The following is a 26,682-nucleotide window of genomic DNA, read 5'->3' on the forward strand; positions in this document are numbered from 1 at the left end:
GTGGAGACCTTGAACGCAGCAGAGGCTAGTTTACAATAGTGATGGGAATTCCGGCCCTTTTTTTTTGAGCCGGATCATTTGGCTCAGCTCACCAAGAAGAGCCGGCTCTTTCGGCTCCCAAGTGGCTCTTCATTTAACTTTTATAATTCAGGCAATATTAGCGCTGTTTTTACTTGTGATTTGTATTTGAACGCATATATCACTTGAATTTCAATAATTTGCTGTAGCCAACTGCATTTACAGTTGTAAAATCCCTTGTAACTCCCTGAAACCACCCAATGAATGCACTAACTTGCTTGAAGAACCACTCTGCTACACAAAGCAGATAGAAACGCCTATAAAAACCTAAGCATAGAAGTTTTAAAAAAGGACAGCTATTGACATTTTATTTTTTTATATTTATATAAACACACACACACACAAAGTACTGAAAAAAAAGAGAAAATAAATAACAGCACTCAAGTGCTTTGTTAATGCCCACCACTGACATCTGGACAAATAAAACCCAAATGTTTTTGGTATAGTGTAAAAAGTAATATATTTTTGCACCACACTCCTGTCTCATCTTCACTCCTCTCTCCTTCAGCGTGTCTCCCTCCTCTTGTCTCCTGTCATGGTCTCAGCACTGCTACCCCCGCCCCTCCCCGCTTGGTGGTATGCTCCTTGTCAATCCTCACATGATTGGTTCCACAGCATGCACGTTACACCCGTAGCCAATGCCCGCAGTGCCTGCAGGTATTTTTCCTAAAGAGAAAAGTTTAAAAAAAAAGAAAAGTAAAAAGAACAGCTTGTGGACGGACAGGAGCCGGCTCCCATCGTTCACTTAAAAGAGCCGGCTCTTTGAACCGACTCGTTCGCGACCGACACATCACTAGTTTACAGAGAGGCAACAGTGAGGCGGAGAGGAGCAGCGTCGTAAGTAACGAAACGTTGTTTTTTTAAACAAGTTTATTTCAGAAATCATGTCTGTTAGAGTGTAAACACATTTTAGCACTGAAACATAATCTATCTCGTGTATTATGTGCACCAGATAACGTTGCAGTCGGTGAAGAGGCGACAGAAAAGTTCGTTTCCTCTTCTTCTTCTTCCTCAGATTTACCGTTATAACAACTTGTAAACTGAATTTAAACTCGTCAGGCTGAGACACTGACTCACGCGAAAGTTCAGAGTTATAACATATTCATAACACGTACATGAATTTTTATCAAGTAAACAGCTGAATGACCGTCGTTGATGTTTTTCTGGTAACTGAGCTTTAAATTAATGGGTCGCATTCCTCCCTGAAGAGGTTGGCATGCCATTCACAAGACGACGGAGGGTGTGTTTATCTTATTAATTATGCGTATTAAAGGTCGTTTAGTTAGTTTACTTTGACGGGAGAAAGTCACACGTTGACCTAATTCAGTCACTAATGCAAGAGAACGAAAAGAAAAAAGCTCATTTAAGTCATGTTTTTAAAGGAAAGTGTGAGTAATTAAGTTAGTAGAACTTAATTATACAAGTCCTTTTCAAACACAGGTTAAAACTAGACCCAAACACAGATTTCTATCATCACACAGCAAACACCAAACTTCTTTGAATGGAATAAAAAACATGACAGAGAACAGAGAAGGCACTTGGTTTGTGTGTCATTGTGTTTATTTGATATGTTTTTCCCACATCACTTCATCCTGCTTAACTTAGATTTAACATAGTTAAAGTTATCACTCAGACTAAAGTGATGAAGTGATGACACGTTCTTCAAAAACAGAAAAAAACAACAACATGTAAATACATGTCAAATCCATGAAGCAATAGAAGTTGCAACGTTGCAACCAAAGTCCCAACGGGTTTTGGTGTGGGCACATCTAATGAGTCTCGATTCTCTCTGATACCCTGAGCAAACTTTGATCTAGCTGATCCTGATATCTAAATGAACCGACCTGCATCAGGCATTCAGTGCATGTAACTCTCTAAAAGCTTCTCTGTGACATGTCAGGGCACAAAAAGCTTCTCGTACGTTGGGTGTCGTTGCGTAATCGTGCTTATTTCATTCAGTTGATTGCCTGGTTTGATGTAAAAAGCAGATAATAGATGCTTCTTACAATTCAAAAAGCTTAGTTTCAGTTCTTGTTGACACTTTAATCCGCCTCATTTATAACCTGATCGTGTCAGACGGTGAGTTTTTAAAAATAGAGGCTAGGTGATTGGATGATCTTTCACCGTTCACCGTGAGATCAGATCATCAGACCGCGTAATGCAGTCAAACTTTCGCCGAAACCAACTGGGAGCATCTTCTTGCAAAGAACAAATACGCTCCAGTTGTGATATAACTGATGCTACATTACATTACATTACATTACATTGCATTTAGCAGACGCTTTTATCCAAAGCGACTTACAGAGGAGGACATAAGCTGAGAAAGGTGTAAAGGATAGGGTAGTTGTTAGTTTTGTTAGGCAGGGAAGCATTCTCGAAACAGAAAGGGTTTTACAAGTTTTTTAAAGGTAGAAAGGGAGCGTAATATTATACTAGCTGCATAATATTACGTACTAGGTCTAAAACACCTGTGATACAAACATTAACACTCCCCCTGGTGCTCTGAGCTCACAGCCCGGCTAACAAACGGAGATAACATTAGCTAACAGCAGCTACATTTCGCAGCAGATGACTTTACTCCGACTCTGAAACTCTCCGACCGCAGAAGTCATCAGATAAGTCCAGTGGATTTTGTGATAATGCACTTTAAAGACTGACTGAGGTCAATGTTTATTTGATCCTTTCTTACATATTTCTCTAATTTTCTCAGTTCAGCATCATGTTTGTTTTACGCATTGCTCAATCACTTTCATTGTTGGAAGGATTTTTATCTCTAATAACAAACAAAACGAGCTCGCTCTTTATACGAGTAACAATGAGGCGTTTGGACAAGGTGGGGGTATGTGTGGTACTTCAAGACAGGTCATGACCTCAGAGCTTTGATAAGATGTGGTGGGGAAGCCACAGCTTCGTCAGGGTGAAGAGAGAGCGGAGAACATTGCGGCAGCTGATATCTTAAATGTCACTGCGGAAAAGTCATCCGTCATAAATATTGTAATGTGGAAAATTACCAAGAGATCATGGGAGAGCACCCTGCCTGACTACAATCCTGAGGATTGTAAAAAGCTGTTGAAGTGAGTCATCAGTTTTCTCAAAAGATGTGTCCATTTTATGTCAGTCTTCATAAACAGTCATGGCTTCTTTAAATGTCAAATGCTACAACACTCTAAAACAGCACTGAACCTGCACTGCTGCAGTGAGGACTCAGGCTTTGTGCGTGGGGCATACACTCCACCAGGGTGACCCACATTTCTTTTTTATTTTCACCAACAAAAAGACGACATAGACACATCACCAAGCATCTGTTTGTGAAATGAATGTTAAGTTGCAAATAATGACTTCAATCATCCAATCAAGAGTCAACAGCAAAGAAAAGCTGTTTGGAAATGTCAGAGATTTGGCAAATTTTTCATGGGCGCATCCCACATACTCAGCTCTGCTGCTCATCCCACAAATGCGTGTTCCTTATAAATGTGGCACTGTTTAAAAGGGAAATAATCAGCCTTTCCAATGGTATAAGAAGCATTCTTAAAACAAAGAAGAAACCTACCAAACACGAATGTCCTTACTCTTTGTGCATATTTTATAGGGCTGTGCAATTAATCGAATTTTGATCACGATTTCGATTTTGTTGTCAAACGATCTCAAAAATCATATAATCGAGTTTAAACGTTTTATTTTCCACTTTTCATTACACAATTTCTGAGAGACGCGCATGCACAATACGTTCCATTTCACGCGGCTTCGCTGACTAACAACAGCTTCAACGCAGCTGAAGAGTGAGGAGGTGTGTCGCTTGGTGTTCAAAAACAGTGAGCGAGATTGAAAGCGAATAAGAAGAATCCGACGAGAAGCAGCAGCACATAATGTGCAAGATTTGCTACAAGGTAATAGCTGCTCCTCTTGGTAACACTACAAATTTATTCAACCATCTCAAACAAAAGCACAAAGTCACTCACGACGAATTAATAAAGAAACAAAAAGACAAAGCCAGTGCCACAACCAGCAAGACGTCAACGCAAACTCAGTCATTGATCACAAACACATTGTTTAATGCGACTCCTTATCCGACAAGTTCGGAGAGGCACAAGACATTAGGCTACGTTTACACATAGCCGGGTATGTTGAGAAACAAATATTTCCCTCCCTCCGTTTTCCAAAGTAACATCGCGCACATAGCATCGTTTTCAAAAAAGTTTTCGTTTACATCAGCCCGCATAAATACACCATCGAGCGCCATCATAACTACGCCAAGCCTATGGGCGGCTTGCTTCTATGATCATTGTCATAGCAAAAGGTACACATTGGTCGCACTTTTCGTTTTCAGAGGCGAATTCACTGTGTTTGCATGTAAAAGATCGGTACAAACGAAGGGAAATGTCTCTGTTTTTTAAAATACCCATGTACGTGTAAACAGGGCCTAACAGCTGCCATTGGATATTTCTTAGCTAAAGATATGCAACCCATTAATACCGTTGAGGGTGAGGGTTTCAAGAAGATGCTTATTGCTTATTGATGCTTATGCTTATTATTATATTTATTTTGTTCTATAAATACAGAGAATTTGCAGAGCAGCTGGATCCATAGTTTATTTTGGATACATTTATGTTTTTCTATGCCTTATTTAATGTTCCATAAAGTATATTTATTTTATTGATTTAATGCTTTATACATTGCAAAACAGCTGTAAAGTACAAATTTGTAGCCAAAATGTATTTTCAATTTGATTATTTTGCATAAAGAATCAATAACAAAGTGTTTTTTGAGAGAAATAGAGAGAAATGCTGAATAAATGCATTGTGAAACTCAAAAATAATCGTGATATTGATTTTTTCCATAATCGAGCAGCCCTAATATTTTATATCATCAGGCCCAACAAAATAAAAATAAGTAACAAAATATCAGAATTAAAGAAAAAATAAGTAGATAAATAAACAGTTAAAGGTCCGGTGTATAGAATTTAGTTGTATCTAGTGGAGTAATCACTGCAATATTATCTCCTCACATCACCCTCACCTTCCTAGTGTAAAGGAGAAACAACACTGTTTAGAGTTATTATTTTGTTTGTCTGTTCTGGGCTACCGTAGAAACGTGGTGTTTGAACATGGCGGCCTCCATGAAAGAGGACCCTCTTCTCCCACTGTACTGTAGATATAAAAGGATCATTTTTAAGTAACAAAAACAAAAAAAAGATTGCTATTTTTCTGTGATTATACATGCATGAAAACGTGTGTCCATGTCAGCCTTATTCTGAAAGTAAAGGCCCCAGATCTTACACACTGCAGCTTTAAGATAAGATATAAGGAAATAAAAGAGTAAAGGACAGCATCAGAATATTGACTGGAGTTGAGATCACTGTCAGTGTTGATCTAAGTGACAAATGCGATCAATAAAAACATATAGAAATCAATAATCATGATTGTAGTCAGAGGGGTCGCCTCTTGTATAACAACATTTTGTGTTCAGAGAGTTCCTCCCCAGAGCTTTAATTCACAGTCTTTCTATGGCAGTCAGGTGCTCTGTGAGTCCCAGCTGAGCACCCACAGGAGATGAGATCACCATAACAACTACCACTGTCCTGCTAACACACTTATGCCAGCCTTATCATTAAAGGCTACAGCAGGTATCACCAGGTGTGGAGGGATAACACTCTTTCTGGAAGCCTTTTCTTCCTGGCCTCAGAGCCATAACGTCACAAAGCACCTGACTGTCATTATCTCAGCGTGATAGCGGTTTATGGTGTGCTGAGCAAGGTTTTCTGGAAGTTGTTTTGTGGACTATGTGTTGGATTCCGGCCACAGGAGGCGGTTTCAAAGGAGCAGACCGAGGCCATCTTTAAAATAACTCTGATGCAAACGCAGATCGACCGATGCCTCACAAGAGCGTGTGCTTTACCGTCATCACTGGCACGATGAGGTGCTTGCACCAAGGTCCTAACCACATAATAGACAACATGCATTTTAATAGAATCTCAGTCTAAGGTAATAAAAGCAGACAATAGACAATGGGGCATTTACCATTTATCATTCTCCTAATATAAGAACTAATATGACCTCATCACAGCTGTGCCAATAATGACCGTAAAGCTCACCCATGAGTGTAATATTGTGAACCAACAAAATAAACAATGTATAAATAATATGATAGATAACACTGGGGAACAATTTGATAAAAAACATTTCTGTTGAGTTAGATTTTTATGATTAGATTAGAATTTTATTAAAACTAAAATTGGCATGCTGATTCTCGTCGTAAATGCCTAAACAACCCTGACTACTTTTGCTATATTTGTGGTAGTTTCACCATTCCAAGTCAGAGGAAAGCAAACATCAGTGCATTTGTCAAACAAGCATATAAAGTGATCAAGACAAGCCATGGGCCCCCTCACAAAGTGTGCAAGCAGTGTGTCGAGAGTTTACGGATGTGGACCAAAGGAACACATGAAAAGTTGGCATTTGGTATCCCCATGGTTTGGCGAGAGCAAAAAGATCATTGACTGTTACTTTTGTTTAGTGAAAATAAGCACATATCTGTTAAGTACAGTATTTTTCATATTTTTTAGGAAAACAGGATCCTATAGTTCAAAAACTTGACGTGATAGAGAAGAAACTGAGATCTATAGTTCAAAAACTTGACGTGATAGAGAAGAAACTGAGATCAGTTTTGGATTCCGCACCCAGAAGTTAGTTAAAAACAGCTGTCAGACCTGACTCAACAAAAATTGTGTACGCCAGTGTAATAAAAAAGTATTCATGTTATGGGGCTAGTTTGCTATCTTTGTATGTTTATAATATATGTAATAGAACCCAGCTTACCACTCCAGTAAGAAGTCCTATCCGATAGTATCTGTTAGTAACATAACATAAATGCTTTGTAGACATCAGGTGTAACTAAAATCAGAAAGAAGTTTTTCTTTTTTTAGATTTAACAGCTACCTCTTCTAACTTCACATGTATTTTTAACCTAGTAGCTCTGGTTTAGGTCACAGTCTTCACAGGCAAACTGTGTGTAAAAGGTAGTTAGTTTGTTGGTTTTGTTTAGGACGTTTGGACTTGTTTTTTATTTTTTATATTAACCCTGGCAGTGAATAATGTTATTTTACCAAGTACATCATGTACATCAAATTTTGGACTTAACAAACAATGGAGTTATTGGAAATGTTTCGATCACAGGAGGCGTAAACAATCGTACATAGCCTCATCTTCATCTACAACATGATAAATAGACATTGGCACCCTTTCCAAACACTTGTTGCTTCTTCTTTTAGGAAATGGTCCAATGACAAGCTATGAGTCAAAGTAGTCCCTGCCTGTGGACTCGGCTCCCCCAGAGCAGCCAGTCGCCATGTGACCGCTTCAAACACGCCTGCTGCAGCTACGATGGAAATGTCTACATCCTGGGAGGAAGAGACAACAGCTGTCTGAGGGACTTCTGGAGGTACAGTGTCGGTAAGAGCTGGACACGCAACTATTGTTCAGTTTGTTTTGGTACTACTCTACTAGAAAAGAAAGGTTAGGAAGTGTGTTGTGGTTTGATCCCCAGCTAATCAAACATATAATTGTGTATCACAGTGTGTAATGACTGGACGGAGTTGAACTGCACCGGGGAGGCTGCCCCAGAAGAACTAGAGGAGCATTCTATGGTGGCGCATGAGGTACAAACTCACTGCTTCAAATGCACAGCTTGGTGTGTCAGTGTGTCAAGAATATAATTCTCAGCTTTGACCTTTTCAGGGCTTCCTGTACGTGTTTGGAGGCTTACTGGATTCTGCATACACCAAGTGGCGATGTCCCCTCTGGGTGTTTGACATTGGTAAGTCTCACTGCAGAGGTGCATGCGTGTTACAACTATTATTGGCAGCCGATGTTTGGATTTTATCTGTCAAGCCTGGGTAGACACAAACCTGTTGTTGCATGTTGATTCCAGTTTCAGATCTCCAAACCCCGGTGAAAATATTCAGCACCATAGTTCAGCTGTGTGAAAAAGCTTTCATGAACTTTAGAAAATGTGTTTCTCATTTACATTTTCTGACATTTTTAAATGTTTAAACAAAACGGAAACGTTCCAAATGATATGTTTAAACAAAGACACAAGGAACAGTAATATATTCTGACATGTGATTATGTGAAAAAGCTGTGTCACTGTGTGCTATATTAGCTAAAATGTCCTGGAGCTGAGACACACTAGCAGGCCTGGCTTCCTGCTCTAAAAATACCACAACATGTCGGTTCCTGTGTCTCGACCTAGTACGACACAGCTTTAATTCTGTCTCCCTCACATCAGTGTCATCATGTCTTTTACCTGATTTTGGTTTGTGCTGTTAAGATTTCAACTGTGCAGTATAAAATAATGTTTTTTATTATTGTTGTTCTTGTCCATGTTTGTATTAAAGGACTAACCCCAAATAACATATAAAAGCAACCTGCATGTCCAGTTCAGGTTTGCTGCTTTTTTTTCAACCCCAGTCTCACTGAACAGCTAAAATATACCAAAATATGTGAGATTCAAATAATCTGCACATACTGACAATAAAAATGAAATGCTCATATAGAAGTCCAAAGTCAAAAGAGTGTTCCCATTTGTTCTGGGTTTCTTAAGGCCTTTCCAACTTCAAATATAACGTATGCAAACCATTTCTAGCACATTCACTTTTCTATTTTTGGGCTCATTCTGAGAGATTACAAGATGTATACGTTATCATCATTGTTTTAATCTATAATTCATCTCTAGCTTGTTTTTTTTTTTAAATTAAGCTCTACTTTCGTTTCATTTTCCTGTGTTTGTGTTCCAGCAAAGCAGAAGTGGGTGCACTACCAGAGAAAGACAGGCTCCCCTCAGGTACAGTGCCTTTATGTGAGAACAATCTGGAGCCATGATATGAAACCGCTGTCGTTTTCTCCTTCTCTTGCCAAATCTCTGTCTTCTTTTGTTGTCAGTAAGACTACTGACAACAAAAGAAGGTGTTTTGTATAGTCATAAGACTGAATAACTGAATTTTTGAATGTACTGTACTGAAGTTATCAGATACAGGAATATGATCCTGTTTTATGTGTCAGCATCAGTTTCCCTGGAACCAGTAGCAGGACATCAGCTTTGTTAGCATCATTAGGGATAGCCGGCCAGGCTGAAGGGCTGTAGGTTACAGTGTAGACTGTACGGTTACAGTACTGAGCGGAAATCAAGAAACAAACAAGCATTTCATTGATTAGTGCTTTAATGCAGTCAGTGCACTGACAGACAAATCAAGGCAGGCATCAGACCTGGAGGCTCTGTGTAACCTAAACAATATAATATAGAAATAGAATAGACTGAGATAGTTTGAAGATGCTTGCGAAACTCGAGTCCTGGGTTTGTCAGTAAATACAGATGTGTGTCCGTGTGTGTAGACCGAAATGCCAACCAACAGGAAAGGACACAGTGCCGTGGTGCTCGGCTCTGCCATGCTGCTGTACGGAGGTTTCGTAGACATGAAAGGATCCTCGCAGGACTTTTGGAGTTTGGATTTTGGTGAGTTTAAGTTGCTTTTGCTCCAGTGTAATGCGCTCATTTTTGTAAAAAGCTACCCGTGGATGCACTCATTCTAATGTTCTTACTTGTATCTGTTGTAGTATTCATGTTATCAGCCATTTGTGCAGTGCAGATAAACTGAGGGGACAAAAATGACCCAAACAGAGACAGCCTCTTTCGATTTCAAGTTCATGTTTTCTGAGCATACGTTGGGTATAAAAAACACTTCTACTGATAACAAGACACGCATAAACCATGGCCGTAATTTTTAAAATGTAACTCGGATGCACAGCATGTTCTGTGGCACATGCTATGTTGTACAAATGGCGAGCGAGGATTGTGTAACATCAAGTTCAGGTGCCTCTGTGAATTGTGATAAACACACATTTCTGCAGAGAATACCCCCACAGCTTTAGTATGTGCTTTAATTATCTATGTGTGTTTATATTCATGACAGGTACCATGACTTGGTCCCTGGTGAATAGTTCTCAGCAGAGCTCATTAGGCCCAGGCCCCAGACACAGTCATTCAGCCATGGCCTACCAGAGCTGCATGTACTTGTTCGGGGGCTTGAAAGGCTTGCGTGAGCAGAGGGATTTCTGGACGTGGAATTCCACCAACCACATGTGGAGTTCCCTAAAAAACAAGTGAGTAGTAATTTCATCTGTCACTTTGTCCCTTTGGGCAAAGCCCTTCGGCTTCGCTCCACAGCTAAATATAGTATTCATATTGCAACATGCTGTTTCTTTGATGCTGGCTCGATGATGCTTCCTCGAGGATTTCTGCTGTGTTCAATATATACTGAATATCAGAAAATGATTTAGACGGTTAACACTCCTGACTTGATTTTTAAAGTTATTTCTAGAGCTGCAACAATTTGTCGATGTGTACGTTAGTCAATAAAGAGGAACATTAATTACCAATTATTTGGATACTTGATTGATCATTTCAGTCATTTTTTAACATTCCAATCTGTGACACAGAGGACTACAAACTGGTAGGGTGTGAAACATCTGCAGCCTTTATTTTCTTTGTAAGCCCATACAGCTGCAGCATCTTGACATGTGTGTCAACTTGTCAGCGTCAAATCCACAAAAGCAGCAATTTTCTTTAAATAGCAAGACTTTTTTTTTATTTTTATTTTTTTTAATCACAGTAACATTATACTGGTATTATTATGATTGATGAAGTTGAATCCAGGTCAGAATCAGCTGTCTGCACCAGCTCACTTCATAAGCTGTTTGTTAAAGGGAACGTGATCCTCTTTGGATAATATTGAATACTGAATGACTCAACACCTGCTGAGGGGTCAGTTTTCAACTGCCAGTGCTGCGCTGACACACGCTGACATGAAGAGGCTGTCAGGCGGCAATAAAGATAAATGGCCTTGTGTGTATATAGAAAAAAGTAAAGTAATTAGTAATTATTATTTACTATTATATTAAAAGCTGTATTGTGACTCTTGGTCTTATTTGTGTAGCTCGGGCTTCCTCACACTACAAGGAGTCTGACCACGATGTGGTAGAAACTGACAGCTGAGAGCTTTATGTCAACGTGCAGGATCATGGAGAAGGTGTTGATTGATATTTTGCATGACAAAGAGTCGAGATATTTATTTGTATTGGAATCAGGGTTGGGAGACTGGATAAAATATATTGGTTTCAAAGTCCAGGTGTTTATTTTTCTAATTTAATGCTCCATTACTGAGAAACAAGTGAGAGCAGCAACAGACTCTCGTCCAATGAGCTAACCCAGTAGCTCAAAGAGGCCGGCGATAGGGGAAAAACAGCATGTAGAGCCAGAATGTTTTCACCTCTAACTGTGTGGATTAAGTGTTTTTACCAAACCAAAGTTGGTGATTGTGACAGTTTTGGTGAGTTTTGAAAGGTCTGAAAGAAGTGCAGAGGGAAGAGGTGAGAGAGGTGCATCGAAACAAAGTAAATGTAAGAAAACAACCAAATGGGTGCCTGCATTGAGGAAGAGAGAGACGGTTAATAACAGACAAGGCTTTATAGACTGGAAACACTGGGCCCAGTTGTTCCTAGCTGGCACTGATGATCCCCTGCCCTACCCACCACGTATCTGAAAAACAGGTAGACAAAAGACAGATTGGCAGAGAAGGGAAGGGCTGTCGCAATAACCAATAGAAATGACGCTGGTGCACTGATCGCTCAGATCAGATGTGTCGGGGGGAAAAAAAACATCCTCTTAAATTCATATAAATTCATATTATGTGATTTATTTTATTTTTGATGTATTTTATCTTGAAATGTATTCATCATCTGAACGTCCTAAACAATTTCTCAGTAATAATGTAATAACAGACTAATTTTTCCTGTAAATCACATAAAATGCATACATGTTTAAAATACAACATTCACTTAAGCAGTGAATAATGTTTCAGCCACATGAATTAGATATTTTGTTTTTGAATTTTATACATTTATTGCGATCGATGGTCGCACCATAAGACATGAAAACCTCATATCATTAAAATCTATTTAAAGAAACCAATAAACAGTAAATTCCATAACATTAGAATTAAACCAGATTTTATTCAAATTTTAAAAAGGGACACACACACATTGTTGAATGTTATTAAACTAAACTGACAATGCTTCAAATAGAAAACAGAAATATTGAATCTAATGGAATGATGCAAGACCTGAAACACAAATTTAATTAATATTACATCAGTAAAAAAGTAAAGAAATATATTTTGCTGTAGCATTATCAATGGTTTTTAAACACATCTTTTATTTGGGGAACCTTGGCATGGAAGAGTCTGGGAACCACTGCTTTAAATAACAGAAAAATAACAAATGCTTTTTGAAAAGTTAAAGTAAGTACATACATGTGAGACATTTTTTATGTATTTAAACCTTTTTTTAACTGAAAAAAGTGAAAGCATCATCTGCGTATGTTTTTACCCAACCTCACTTCAACATTCAACTGAGGTTGCACCATTTAGATTTATCCATGTTCTCACTTTACTTATTTTACCTTAATAAGTTAGTTAATGACCTTAGTGACAGCTCTGTCACACCTGTGTGGACTAGATGAGGACAAACTGTACAACAATCACTGTCATTTGTACTGTTCAACTAACCTGCTTGTTGTTGTATGTGTTCAGTATGTAGTTTACTGTCACAGCTGGAGGTTACATACATTAAAACACAATAGACTTTGTTTTGTGTTCCTTTCCGCTGACACCCCCTATGGTTGTTTTTCCTCAGGTCCGGTCCGTCCAGACTGATGGGCCACTCAGCTGTGGCCTACAAGGACAGTATGCTTCTTTTTGGGGGAGGTGAGAGCCAGAACTCTCCAAACAACTGCCTGTGGAGGTACAACTTCACCACTCAGACCTGGGGGCAGGTTGCCACACTCCCAGGCTCGAGCCCCCCAGACAAGATTCACCACTGCTGCGCCGGGCTAGGACCCAGCTACAAATCCAACACCGGCACCCCCTGCTCCAGCTCAGGACTCCAATCCAGGCTGCTGGACGGGAGAGTAAAGCCCTTCAAGAACAAGTGCTTCCCTGCCCCACTCACTTTTCTGGGATCAGAAGTAGCTATAGAGCTGGAGACGTTCAGCCCGGACAAGTGCTACGGGAGAAAAACACTCACAGAATCCTCAGAACTGGTGAACAGCAAAGAGTGCTTGATGGGAAACGACGCACACCGAATTGAAAACTGTTTGACCTTTGAAAACAAGGCTTTCAGGAGACAATGCACAGACGAGGACCTGCTCAACGAGGAGGATAGAGACATGACCCAGCATCTGCCTGATCTGATGCTGGTGCTGGGGGGACGACCCTGTACCGGACACAGTCCAATCTCCATGTGGCAAATGACTCTGACTGACTCGTAACAAACATTTTCTCTATGTGAGAAGTGTAAAAAAAACAGTGTTATATTATCACGTTGCCTTTGTTACACTGTATATGTTTAAAGAGTATACATGAGTATTACTGATATTTTATGAACAAGAAATAACCTGAAATATTTTTCTGACACTTTTATTGTTTTGAGTTTGAATGTTATGCCAAGTTAAGCATTTATTGTACATTTCATTTTTACAGAAATAAAAATTGCATTTAAGTTAAGTTTAGTTTTTTTCTGTTTTTCAAATTATTTTTACACCACAGTGGTAAATGTAGTTAGCTATACATATACATTTCTTATATTACTTATGATTCCAGCCAACAACTTTGATAACAGACGAACAACAAGTAAGTGCAACAACACAAAACATAGCAGTCAGCTAATATGACTTACTGGTCCAACAGGAAGAATCCCAGCTGTCTTTTGGCTGTTCTCGCCAATGACTAAAAGTCAGTCCAAGATTTTCTCTTGTCAGGAAAAAGAGAACATTTTTCTCTTTAAAATATGATCCAGTTAGACCACAAATCAGCTCAAAGCTCAAAGTTACATGGTGCAAGAACAGGTGTAAAGGGCTCAAAATGGGAATGACAGAGGCACCATTTGCCGGATTACAAGTCAATTGAGCATCAAACTGATAGTGAAGCTGTTATTTCAAGGAAGACAAGTTATAAAATTATTGCAGTCATTATTGCATCCAGTAGCCATCGTGACTTGGGTTCTACTCGAGGTTTCTGCCTCTTAAAGGAAGTGTTTCCTTGCTGCTGTTACCAAGTGCTTGATCATGGTGGGAATTGTTGTGGAGAAATTGCTGAAGTCAAAGGTCAATAGTGAGGTCAGGAAGGAAAAAAGTGTTCAGGAGCCTCTGGTGTCTTATGCTGTATTATTTATTGACGGCCAAGGAGAATTAGAGACACTCTCATGGTTCATCAGAAGTGCCTGAGTCGGTCTCAAATTCTGACAAACTGCTGGTGGATAGACTTTAAACCCCAAGATAACACCACAAATACTTTACGCCCAGAATTAGTCAAAGAGAATGTTTTTTTTTTTTACTCATGCAGGTGTTATTGTCAGCATATTGTAGTCTGGAGACACAGATGTCTGTTTACACAGATTGGAACATCAACGGCAAGCTATCTATTATGTCTAGGAAGGCAGCAATAGGTCTCTTCGACCATGGCCAGCACAGTGTTGAGATATATAGGTCACATGTGGGCCTTGAGGTGGTCCCCCTCGTGTAACCTAAGGATAGAAAATTCCATAACAGGAATTGCAGCACGTAATTGTGAAAAAGATAGGGGTCTGTGATATATTTCGGCCCCACAATCCACCAAATATGGTGAAGACACATTGTACAATTACGACAAACTGACAACATGGAGATAATTATTCAAATTACACACGATGACTCCAGAGCTCAGTGTTCAGTTGTCTTTCTGTCTAATGTGTAACGACAGGTGCAAATCCACCACAGGCAATTTGTCAATTTGTGGAATATATCTTGTTTCCAGATGAGCCCCTGGAAAGAAATATGAATTCTGTGAATGGGGACTGATCTTATCATACAGTAATTCATTTACTTTTTAGCATCTAGTGTTGTAGTATTGCAGTGCAGTGTATTACATTCACTGCATAATACAAGCGTCATAAGCTTCAAGCTTAATAAATAGAATTTTTTCAAGAACATTTTTTTGACCTATTAAAAATATCTCCTCATCACAGGTGATGACATTAATGTTGACAATATATGTAGTTCAACCCAAGAGTGTTTTTTTTCCCCCCCTTTTCACATAATTTGATATGACATGATTTAATAGGTTCAAGATCAAAACAGATCTTGACAGCACATGCATATTGCCAATTGTCATGAAATTGTCTACATTTAATCTTTACTGCTCTATATTTGGCCACTTCGCTTGTTTGTATTTAGTGCAGTGGTAGCAATCTTTTCCCATTTATTCATAGTTTCTTACATCCATCTTGTACATCCTGTCAAACAGGGCAATGGATTAAAGCTAACAAAAAAAAAAACAATTATCAAATTATTATTATTATTATAACATATTACTATGATCAAAATGCCAACATTTACTTATTCCTGCTGTGCACATTTGCTGCTTCCCTTTGTCTTATGCGACTGTAAACTAAATGTCTTGTATTGGTCAGACAGAACAAGAAATCTGATGATGCTTGCCTTCAGGAAATTATTCAGGAAAGTATTCTACATTATTACATAATATGTCTACCGCAGTATAGTACAAAATGTGCGTTTTAACATGCAAAGATACTCCTGCACCTTTCTCTACAGCATAGAGTATTATCAATTTGACTTGATAAACTTAATAAAGTTTTGATTGTATTCTGTCTTGTTTATTTTTATCATTTTTTTGTGAGTTATTCGGATTTGGATTTTAATTCTTCATGTTTTTTGTTTGTTTGTTTGTTTGTTTGTTTGTTTGTTTGTTTGTTTGCTTGCTTGTTTTAATGTGAACTGCAAATTCAAACAAGATACCTCTCTAGCTACCCATCTATACAGCCTCAGCGTGTAATGAGATCTTCATGTCGCTAGATGGCGCTATTTATTTGTTAATCAGCATTACAACCAGCCACGAATTCATTCGATTGAAGTTGTAACTTCTATTCGTCATTTTTTAATGCTCCTTCTATATTTTTTTTATCTAATCGTATCTTTATATTTCACTTACACGTTTAACATTAAGTATTCTGTTTGTTGTTTCACATCTTGAAAGAATGAATGATTTAAAGACACTGAAATTCTTCCGTTGGGTGTTTACATTTGATAAAACATAATTCAGACAAATATTAAAGTTTGATTTTGGTGCAAGTGTGACTGAACATCAGGTACATTTGCACTTGTCTGGATCTCACACCGCGTCCAAACCAAACTTTGTGATTTCAAGACTTAAAGCGTAGACTGATGATCAAATAATGTTTCACTCTAAAATAACGCAAGCTTCTTTCAGGGGGGAAAAAAATTACGCAACCTCTGCGTGGCCGGCGTGCCATAATAAAACATTGTTCCATCAGTGTTTGAGACGTAGTAAGTAATCCCTTTCGCCCAGTTGGTGGAAATCCCCACGTGGTTTCGACTCCTTGTATAAAAACTTTGGGTGTGCGGAGCCCCTGTTGTCGTGATTGCAAAGGGAGAAAAGGGTCTCAGTGAGCAGCAGCAGCATCTTGCAGGACGCACGGAGCCTGACCATCTACAGCCGGACACGGTACCCAGGCGCATACACAAAAGACGCGGGACTCACCGAGAGTTGTTGTTCTCTTTTGGGGCTGCAGCTGTAGCAGTGGAGTTGTTTGAATGGGAAAGAGCCGATTGAACGCTATTGTGGAAACCGATTTTTTTTAATTATTATTATTATTTAGTTTTATCCGCGAGGCAACGTTTGTTTTGGTAGCTTACGCGTCTGAGGTGAACGTGGTATGACAGAAGCGCGTCAACAATCAAAACTGAGTGCGCCTCGCAGTCACAAAGATGAGCTTTTATTTTGTGCAGAGAAAAGACGCATTGCTGGATAACAAGCTGAATGCATAATGACTGGAGTTAATTAGCCTCACAGTTTCACTCTTGTATGATTGGGAATACAAAGATTTCATTCTTTGGATATCTTGAGGCGTCTCACTTTTTGGAGCACAAAGTGGATGTTCTCCCGGAATTTGCAAATCTGTAAATTAAAACTAGCTTTAACCTCAGTGTGTGTGTTTAATATACCACATCCACCCTTCTATTCTCAAAGCATCTGGACTGTAATCTCCAAAAATGAGCATACACAGTCTGGTTTTGTGTTTAGTTGCGTGCCTTCTCTCCGTGCGCTGCAGCTCGGTGACCGGGACAGAGACTCAGAGCTCGCCCCAGGAGTCGTGCGCGTCATGCGGCATCAGAGCACCAGATCAGTCGGAGCGGATGAACATAGACTTCTTGGAGGCGGTGAAGAGACATATACTGAGCCGGCTTCAGATGAGAGACAGACCCAACATCACCCATCCCATCCCGAAAGCTGCGATGGTGACGGCGCTGCGGAGGCTGCACGCCGTGAAAGTGCGAGAGGACGGCCGGGTGGAGATCCCCAGCTTTGACGGACAGGCTGCATTCAACAACGAGGTTCAAGCGGAGACCTCAGAGATTATCAGCTTCGCCGAATCAGGTAATAATCAATAATTCATTGCACACATCTAAATCGACCCCTTGGTGAACCCATTCACCGTTTGACTGAATGTAACAGCTGCGGGAAGCCAGGTGAGTTAAATACTTAAAAATCAGCCTCATTGCACGGATGGAATTTCATTCTGTGAGGCTCCTCATGTTGATCTGACTGCGCAGCAGGGATGGAATGGATGAAGCGCACACAAGAGTTGAATTTGAAAAAAAAAAAAGCAATAAACTAATTGGAGACACTGCAGTCATCATTTCCATCCTCATGTTACATCACAGCTCCTGCCTGAAGCCAGTGGTTAGTGTTAAATCCTCCTGTTTTTAGGCCGATGGAAATTAAAAAGAAATGAAACTAAAGACAGAGTCCTTAAATTACCCTCATGTGTTGTCTAGGGGATAAAAAGAACCTCTGAATCCAATTTCATCACTAAAGCCGTGCTCACACTCAATACTCCAATGTATAAAGCCCTCTTTTAAATCTGGACAAAGTCCTTCAATTGGCCATTTATCCCTTCCTCTAAGAATGTGTATCTAACTAATTCTCAGAAGTCCAAAGAGAAGAGAGAGTCTCTCTCTCTCTCTCTTCTCTCTCTCACTCACACACACACACACACCATTTTCTACACACACACAAACACACACACACACACACACACACACCTCTAATCATCTGCGCTTGACAGAATCCAATAATTGTCAGTTAGCACGGTGAGAACCACGTCTTTTAGACAAATTGTTAGTTTAACAAAAAGAAAACATACAATTAAAGAGACTAAAATAGGATGCACATACATGCACACACACACACACACACACACACACACTCTTGTGTATTTTCCCATTGGCTCTGCTGGTACAATTAGCCTGAATGGGCTTCTAGGTCCCGCCTTCCAATGGGAATGATCTGAGCACCCTCATGACAAGGGAACAAAAGCCAGGCAATTATTATAAGAGCACTATGTGTTCCTGCTGAACCCGACATGTCAACGGTAAGCAGCACAAAAAAAAAAAAAAAAAAAAAATAAGCAAAGAAAACAAAAGAATCAGAATAATGCATGAGACATTTGAGTTCGTGCAGGGTCGGATTGGGGGAGTGTGGGTGGAGGAGAATGGTCTTGTTGATGGTGGGGGGGGGTGGTGATATTGTGTGTGTGTGTGTGTGTGTGTGTGCGCGCATATTGCAGTGTAAAGAATGTTTTTGTCGTTCTAAAGGTTCGCTGGGCTCCTTTGCTTCTTCTTCTTCTTCTACTGTTTTTTTTTTTTTTTCTGGTTCTATTCTTCCTCACACCTTTGAGCCTTTGTGTGGCATTGTACCATGGAGCTGGCTTGGGTCCCTGCTCCCTAGACCCCGTCTGCCTCCTGGCCAGCTGGCTCACGCCCCCCAGATCGGATGCTGCCAGCCGGGGCATGGCTCAGAGGGAAGGTCTCCAGAAAGCTCTGAAGCCAGGGGAGCTTGTCCCCCAAGCATGAGGGAGTCTGAATTGTTGTTGTCACAGTTTAGGACAGGGTGGGTAGGTGGGGGGTGAGGGGGGGGGGGGGTGAAGTTGGCAATATGTTCAGCCAACAAATGGATGTTGGATAGGTGTTTATGTGCATTGTGTATGTGTGGAACAGTGAGGTCAGCTCGCGTCCCCTGCCTCCCCTCAGCACAGGGTTAACTGTGTGCTTGTCAGGCCGGGAGCCGGCTTCTTATCTCCGGTTGCGGTAGCACAGAGGTAAAAAGTCTGCCAAGTGGCCCTGGGCAGGTGAGGGAGACGATGCCAATCTCCCTTCTCCCCTGACATGGTCCCGTGGGTCCTCGCTGAGGGATTCGGTGTCCCGTATCCACGGGAGCGGAGCGGGGAACACAAGCAGGGAAGGGAGGGAGGGCCGAAAGAGAGAGGGGTCGAAGGAGAAGTTTAGATCAGCGCTTCTTGATTGCTCGCTATAGCCGTTCGGACCCAGTGAACTCGCGGCGAGTGGTCCAAGACACGGAATTAAGACTTCATTATGGGAGGTCATTAACTCCGGCCCGGTTCCTCCAGAGGATCGGGTTGGCGGGTTTACTTAAGGACACAACTCTTTCATGAGGAGCTGTCAGTCATTGCCATCCTGGACCTGGTCCAGACATTTTCCACATTCACTCACAAGTGTGTGTTTCAGTCCTCAATGGACCTGGCTGCCTTGTGATACTTTAAATGATTTATGCAACATTATTAAAAATGCCCCTGGAGTAAACCTTTAACAACAACAGAGCCAGTGCCACAGCGGCTTCCAGTGACTCAACCCTACCTCTCCATCCTCCCCACCTCCCTCCTCCTCATCTCCTCACCTTATGTGGAATTCCTGGAGTGCCGAGACTCTGGCTTTGAGGGAAGGCTGCTGTATGCACGCACGCCTCTGCTCATGTTAGAGCCGCGATCGCTCCGTGCCACTCCTTTGTCTTTCCACGGCGTGTGGTCTTGTCGACAGCAGCTTTGAGTAATGAGCTCTGGAGCTGTCTGCCTGCTTCCATGGCCTCTTCCCTGACTTGGTGGCGCAGGTGGGGACACGCTGAAGTAGCTCTTTATCCTCACAAGCCCACCCAGGTGTCCTGCCTGCCGATACTCACTTGCAACTTTTCCACTGTGGGGTCAGGCGAGGCGTGTCGGGGCCAGCTTCAGATAAAAAGAACAATTTGTTCCTTTAAAGGACCTGAGTGGAATAAGTCATGTGGAGTGTTGGTATGCGCTCTCAGTACTAAGGAAGTTTATGATCAAACAAAAACACATACTGTAGAAGTGATGCTGGTGATGACTGACATCATCATTCTGAGTGATCCTTAGGTCCTGCTCAGGGAGTGCTTCATCTCCCTCATATCCCCAAGTGTTGTAGTTTTACATTAATTTAATCACTCATAATTCACTGTGGACTAGTTTGTCACCTCAAGGTCCATTTAGTAACTGTTCTGGAGCTCTCGACTGTATCACTTCATCCTCATCAGCTCATATACATTGCCAGTTGTCATTAAATTGTAGTTTGTCCATTTTTAACAGTTTGTTCAGAGCGAAATCTCTAAGCCAACATGGGCAAGAAGTTTAATTCGCTCAGACCAAACAGATCTAACAATTTAACTTATGAGAATCATGTAAAGCTCCAGAGCATCTATTAAAGTGATCATGTCATCCAGAGATTCCTATCCTAAATATCAGTGGTACAGTCATATTTAATGGTGATGCTTGCATTTGGTGCAACAGCGGCAATCTTTGGAGCAGATGTATGAAATCATGAATAAACGTACAAAGTGCATCTTGAAATCACTTTTTTAGCCCGCTGTGGTTCCTAAAAAACTGTCAAACAGAGTGATTAAATAATCATATAATTATTTTATTGATCATAGTCGTCTTCTCAGCAAAAAATACCAACAACTACTTGTTCCAGCTGTGCACATTTGCTGTTTTTTTTCTCTGTCTTTTGTGATAGTAAATGAAATGTCTTTAGGTTTTAATGTTTTGGTTGAAGAAAACAAGCAATTTGATGCCACTGGCCTCCGGGAAATTATGATACACTGTTGAAACACGTTTTGATAGACCAGATGATAAATCAGTTAGACAAAAGAAAAAAACATGTCAGATTAATTGATGACGGATAAAAAAGTTATTAGTTAGTTAGTGATTCTACAAATGATGAGCAGCTATTATAGCATCAGGGGGTGACATTCACAAAACCAAAAGTGTCAATCCATTTTGCATCAGTTCTATCCCACAGTTCTTGCAAAGAAAAGGTTTGATTCTATCCTGCAAGGTAAATGCAGTTATCTGGAAAGCTGAGCTCTTAGATTTGTGATCGGTTTTATTTTCCAGCCTTCGTTCCCTGTCTGTTTATCAGGCTGTCACTGTGTACTCGTTGCTGCGCGATCCCCGATTTTCTAGGCTCGGAGCTGTCGAGGCAAGTAAGAACGCACAGCGTTGAATGAGGCAAGGGTAGTTACTTGTAGCCCTGAGGGGCCTTTACTGCAGTCGCAGGCAAAAGCTGCTGTTCAGCTGCTTCCTTTATGTCGTTCACTTCAGATGAATTTCAATATGTATCACTGTGCACTTGATACTTTACCCAAAGGCTTTTGGTATTCAGAAGGCTAATAGTTGATATATTGCTTAACAGTGGGGTTGGGTTTGTGTGTATAATTATGTGTGTGTGTGTGTGTGTGTGTGTGCACGGATGGATGCAAATGTGTGTGTGAGAAGTGCTTGAGCTCCCTGCTGACGTGCTGCAGAGTGGTGAGCTGGTCTGAACAGGTTTCTGTGTGAATGTAAAGCCGTGCTTTACAGGAGGAAGAGGCGTGAGGCGCCTTAAAGAGGGGGCCGTCTTTGGTGGCCACCTGTTGATACTGACACACACTAATCAGTCGGCAAACAAAGTAATTTAGCCGCTTTCAAAAGCGCTGCTCTGCTTGAGCACATTGTACCAAAATCTCCTGAAATAGAAACCTTTCAAGTTACCTCAGGGTAATTTGGAAGACATCATTAGGCTTAGAAAATAAAAGGAAAAAAAAAAAAAAATACTGCCAGGGAGAGCCCATCGCCACCTTTAGACTCCCGGGATCTCTTCATTGTGCTGCTCCAGTGTCATGTAAATGGCTTTTATTTTTGCCTCATCATGCTTCTTGCTGGAAAGCCACGCGTTTCAATGCCGGGCTGCAGTGCGGCTGTCTCCCAGTGCCTCACAGGGGGCTTTGTGCTGTCACTCTCAGGGTGCTCACACTGGTAGGAAGGGGGGGAAGAGGTGGGGTACGGTGGGGGTGGGGTTTTCAGAGGGCACTAACAGCGAACTCAATGAACCCCCCGGGGGCCTTGGCGGTGTCCGCCACCCTCCCACCTTTTTTTTGACTTGCATCCTTCCTCCGTTCCTTCCTTGGTCTTCCTCTTCTCTGTTCTTCTCTGTTCTTCTGTGTTCTTCACTGTGTCCCTCTCGCTCCCTCTCTCTCTCTCTCTCTCTTTTTGGCCCTGTCACTTACAAAGCTGGACCTGAGGCCAACTGGGCCTGATCCCAGAACTGGCTTGTCACAGCTGGCCTATCAGGAGCTGCCACAGAGGTCAGCTGACACAGTGATTGAGGGTGAACAGAGAAAACAAGGCCCTTAAAAGACAGAGCTGTGCCCTTTTGGGGGAGGCTTTCTTGCTTTCTATGTGGGCACATGTTTGTGTTTGTGTGTGTGTGAAGACGGGAAATAGTCTTTCTAACCCTTTTTGTTCAAACAACATAAATATATTTCACAAAAAAAGGTCCATTTATTACTACATCTACTAGGCCTTCAAGAGCCAATGCAAACTGCTGTGGTAGTTCATGTGATGTGATCTCTGGCATCAAATGTGTTATCACATTACAGAAATTCCATACTTAGGTCATGTGATGACAGTTGAACCATCTCCATGATGCGAGATTATTGACACAGCTACATCGTGTGGTCCTCATCAACAGATGAAGTTTTCTCAACCATCCACATCAACATAAATATTAACTGACTGCTGTGTTTTCATTATGTTCATCCTTGCTTTAAAAAGCAAAAAAACATTTTCATGCTACCCGCTGAAATGACCATCGTTAATGTTTCCTGTCTTTCCTGTCTCCTACAGATGAGCACACATCCTCCAAGTCTGGTCTGTATTTCCTCGTATCCAACGAGGGCAACCAGAACCTGTATGTGTCCCAGGCGAACCTGTGGCTCTACTTCCGTGTGTTGCCAGCTGGTCCTGAGAAGGGCCTCCGAAGGAAGGTGACTGTCAAGATCCACTACCAGGAGGCTGGGGCTGCCACTGGTACAGAGGGAGGCCCGGGAGGTGGTGGTGGAGGGGGAACAGGTCGATGGGCCCTGGTGGAGAAGCGGGTGGATCTGAAACGCAGTGGCTGGCATACTTTCCCCCTTTCGGAGGCTGTGCGGGCTGTGTTTGGGAAAGGCAGCCGACGGCAGGACCTGGAGGTCCACTGTGAGGGCTGTGAGACAGCCGGCGTGGCTCCGGTTCTGGTGGACCCAGGTGACCAATCCCACCGACCCTTCCTGGTGGTACGTGCGAGGCCGGTGGACGGAAAGCACCGCATTCGCAAGCGGGGTCTGGAGTGTGACGGTACTAGTGGGGGCCTTTGCTGCAGACAGCAGTTTTACATAGACTTCCGCCTTATCGGCTGGAACAACTGGATCATTGCACCTGCTGGTTATTATGGCAACTACTGTGAGGGCAGTTGCTCGGCCTTCATGCCAGGTGTACCGGGCTCGGCTTCATCCTTCCACACTGCAGTAGTTAACCAGTACCGCATGAGAGGGATGAGCCCTGGCTCGGTCAACTCCTGCTGCATCCCCACCAAGCTCAGTACTATGTCCATGCTCTACTTTGACGATGAATACAATATCGTTAAGAGGGATGTGCCCAATATGATTGTGGAGGAGTGTGGCTGTGCTTGAGTCCACACTTACCCTTCATAACATTTGAACTTGGAACAGTAAGAAAGGCCTTTTGTACAAACAGGACGTTATTGTACAGTACACATATACAATATATCTATTCCTACTGTACGTGCAAGCAACATGCGCACTGGTACAATCTAGCAAACACAAGTATCAGTGTTGTGTCCATGTGTGCGTGCGAGTGTGTGTATTTATCAGAGTGACATGCTTGCTGTCCGAGTTTTGTCCGTTTGGCTACGACTCGTCAGCGATGGGACGAGAAGGGAATGATTATCACCAAATGATACTTTGCTCTAGTTTGCCATTTCTAGTCAAAAAATAATGGCTCATCATCTCCTCTTGAATGAAGATAACAAGCGCTTAAGGAAAGTGACAGGATCGGCCGATGACATTATTGGCTTCACCCCGACGCTCCCAACCCCGCTCCTCCAACCCTCTTAAGTACTTTAAGCACATGACAGACTTTTGTTTTTTTATAAAGCACTGACAATTCATCAGCTTATACAATTCAGAACACCAGCACTTCCCTACTATGCCGACAGACACAGTCTGACTGTCCTCTCTGGTGGAATTAGACCGGCAGCGCTTAATGCCTTGCAGGATTATACCCCTCCGCAGAAAAAGGCAAAAGAAAGTCCTCCGCAGGGCTGCTGCTGCCGCCGCTGTTGTTGTCATTCTTGCTGTTGACTACGGGCCTCAACCTCAACTTCCTGCCTAAGAGCGCTGCAGGCCCTGCTACCATGACAACCAGGTGAAGATAGATCTTATAAGTGCACTTCACTTGTGCACTGGGAGCAACAGAGAGAGAACTGCTTTCTCCTGCGCCCCCCCCTCACCGCCCCCGCCCTCCCCCACCCCCCCCTCCAAGGCCCAGTAGAAGTGGGCTCGCGGACGTGGAGACTCTAGTTTTTGCCCAGTGGGTCGCCACAGTGCAGTGCAGCACTTGCAGAAACTGAAAAATGCACACCCTGAATAGCACTTGTATAAAGAAATGCCTTCCAAGGGGTACTGAGTGTCCTGTCCTATCGCTAATTAAGTGCCACATGAGCTATGCAATGTATAGTAACCTATACCCATACTCAACATGCTCTATTAGACTGAATTCTCTTTCCATCTTTGTCTTTTTCTCTCTCTCCTTCTTTCTCTCTTCAGTCCTCGACTCTTTATCAATACTTGAAATGTAATCTTTCGCCTCCTTTCCAAAGCGAATGATTGTTGTGACGTTTGCACTGAAAAGTTGCGGGATTAGTGAAACAAAAACTGCCATTGAAAAGTTATTTTTATAGAAGTAAATTGAATTTTGTTTCAAATGTATTTTACCTAATTAATGGAACCAAAGAGGCCAAGATTTTAGCTATTGTACTAAGATGGCAAGGCCATGGAGTTACTGTGTACAATATTGTTTTTGATCATTTGCAATAGGCCTACCACTGTATCAGGGTACGAGATATGATTTCATTTCTTAGCTCTATTTTCATTCTCTGTTTTGTACAATAAGCAACACTTCATTTTTCATCTTTAATTCTATTTTTGTTTCAGTTTTCTATTTAATAAGAAAGTTATTTTTAGTTCCGTCTAAGAATCATTTAGTCAAATAAATGTCATCTGTACAGTTTATGTAAAATAAAATGTTTTCTTAAATATTTTGTAACTTCTTTCCTGTGTCATGTCACTTAGACTTTTCTATTTTCCTGATGAAAAAGGGGCTGGGTCAATATCTGGATCTGATGTTATCTTCGGATTGGAAGGTGCTTTGGGCTGGATAACTCATTAAAAACAAAAAAAATAAAGGTGGGGCTGAAATAGCTGGGTGCTACAAGAAAAGACACACATCTCCATTATTGTTCTCGTTAAATATAAAACATCTCTCTCTCTTGTTGTCAGTAAGCTGGAGCTGTAGAACAGAGTAACTACAACTATGATTAACACCTTCACAACAATGATTAATGCTGCCAACATGCATACTTCTACATTCCTGCTTCTTGGTTGCAGCATGTGCATGCAGATAATTAGTATCTGTATTTGTGTGTGGGTGTGTTAGGTAACTGACAGCCACGCAGTCTGTTACACCAGAGTGGTTTCACCCTGCATTACTTCTTTCAGTGTTTCTGTTCATCAAGGTAGGTTCACAGTTGCCACAATGTCAAGAGCTTTGTGTCAACACTTTATGCAACAGCACAAGGCTTGCCCGTCTGAATGTCTGCCTGTGCCAACACCCACCAACGGCTCGATTTCATGCAATGTTTCTGCAACGCTCCATCAAAACACATCATGTGTCCCTGTAAAATATCAGTCAGACAATTGCTCTAAATGTATCTATTAGGATCTGCCAAGGAGCATAAAGAGATTGGTTTGCCCGCGGGGCAAATAGCATGTTAGGGATGGATCAGTGCAATAACTCTTTATCTTTAGATCAACGAGTCAACAGGAGCGGTAGGCGAAATGTCGAAGAAAATAAGAAAAGAAAACAAATCAATATGACAGTGCATGTGACTGACAGGCAAGCGGACAAGAAGATAAATGATCTGTCAGGAAGAAACTGAGGTCGTTTTTAATCTCCTGTACCTCTCGAGACAAATGACAGTCTGTGCAGAGAGCGGGGAGAGGGATGTGTAGCT

General features: G+C 41.5%; 2 protein-coding genes across 3 annotated transcripts; both read left to right on the plus strand.

Annotated features, from left to right (window-relative positions):
* The first annotated feature begins 759 nt into the window (after window positions 1–759).
* Window positions 760–13,690, plus strand: klhdc3l (kelch domain containing 3-like). Its single transcript, XM_010756970.3, has 8 exons — window positions 760–915; window positions 7,346–7,526; window positions 7,650–7,732; window positions 7,812–7,890; window positions 8,870–8,916; window positions 9,465–9,585; window positions 10,043–10,232; window positions 12,822–13,690. The coding sequence occupies exons 2-8, from the start codon at window positions 7,367–7,369 to the stop codon at window positions 13,453–13,455; spliced, it is 1,314 nt and encodes a 437-aa protein (XP_010755272.3). The 5' UTR covers window positions 760–915; window positions 7,346–7,366; the 3' UTR covers window positions 13,456–13,690.
* Window positions 13,691–16,558: 2,868 nt separating this feature from the next.
* On the plus strand, window positions 16,559–25,632 carry inhbb (inhibin subunit beta B). Of its 2 annotated transcripts, XM_027274305.1 has the most exons (3): window positions 16,624–16,705; window positions 17,313–17,638; window positions 23,238–25,632. In XM_027274305.1, exons 2-3 carry the CDS (start codon window positions 17,398–17,400, stop codon window positions 24,059–24,061), a joined length of 1,065 nt encoding a protein of 354 aa, XP_027130106.1. In that variant the 5' UTR covers window positions 16,624–16,705; window positions 17,313–17,397; the 3' UTR covers window positions 24,062–25,632. The 2 variants fall into 2 exon arrangements, with proteins under 2 accessions (XP_010755273.1, XP_027130106.1); XM_010756971.3 differs by having other exon boundaries at window positions 16,559–17,638.
* The last annotated feature ends 1,050 nt before the right edge of the window (window positions 25,633–26,682 follow it).

Source organism: Larimichthys crocea, chromosome I (genome assembly GCF_000972845.2).
Source record: "Larimichthys crocea isolate SSNF chromosome I, L_crocea_2.0, whole genome shotgun sequence".
Taxonomy (NCBI): domain Eukaryota; kingdom Metazoa; phylum Chordata; class Actinopteri; family Sciaenidae; genus Larimichthys; species Larimichthys crocea.

Coding starts and splice junctions, on each gene's coding strand:
- inhbb (XM_010756971.3), top strand. CDS start 17,254: ATGAGCATACACAGTCTGGTTTTGTGTTTAGTTGCGTGCCTTCTCTCC. Junction 17,639..23,237: donor TATCAGCTTCGCCGAATCAG/GTAATAATCAAT, acceptor TGTCTCCTACAG/ATGAGCACACATCCTCCAAG.
- klhdc3l (XM_010756970.3), top strand. CDS start 7,367: ATGAGTCAAAGTAGTCCCTGCCTGTGGACTCGGCTCCCCCAGAGCAGC. Junction 7,733..7,811: donor ATTCTATGGTGGCGCATGAG/GTACAAACTCAC, acceptor TGACCTTTTCAG/GGCTTCCTGTACGTGTTTGG. Junction 9,586..10,042: donor CTTTTGGAGTTTGGATTTTG/GTGAGTTTAAGT, acceptor TATTCATGACAG/GTACCATGACTTGGTCCCTG.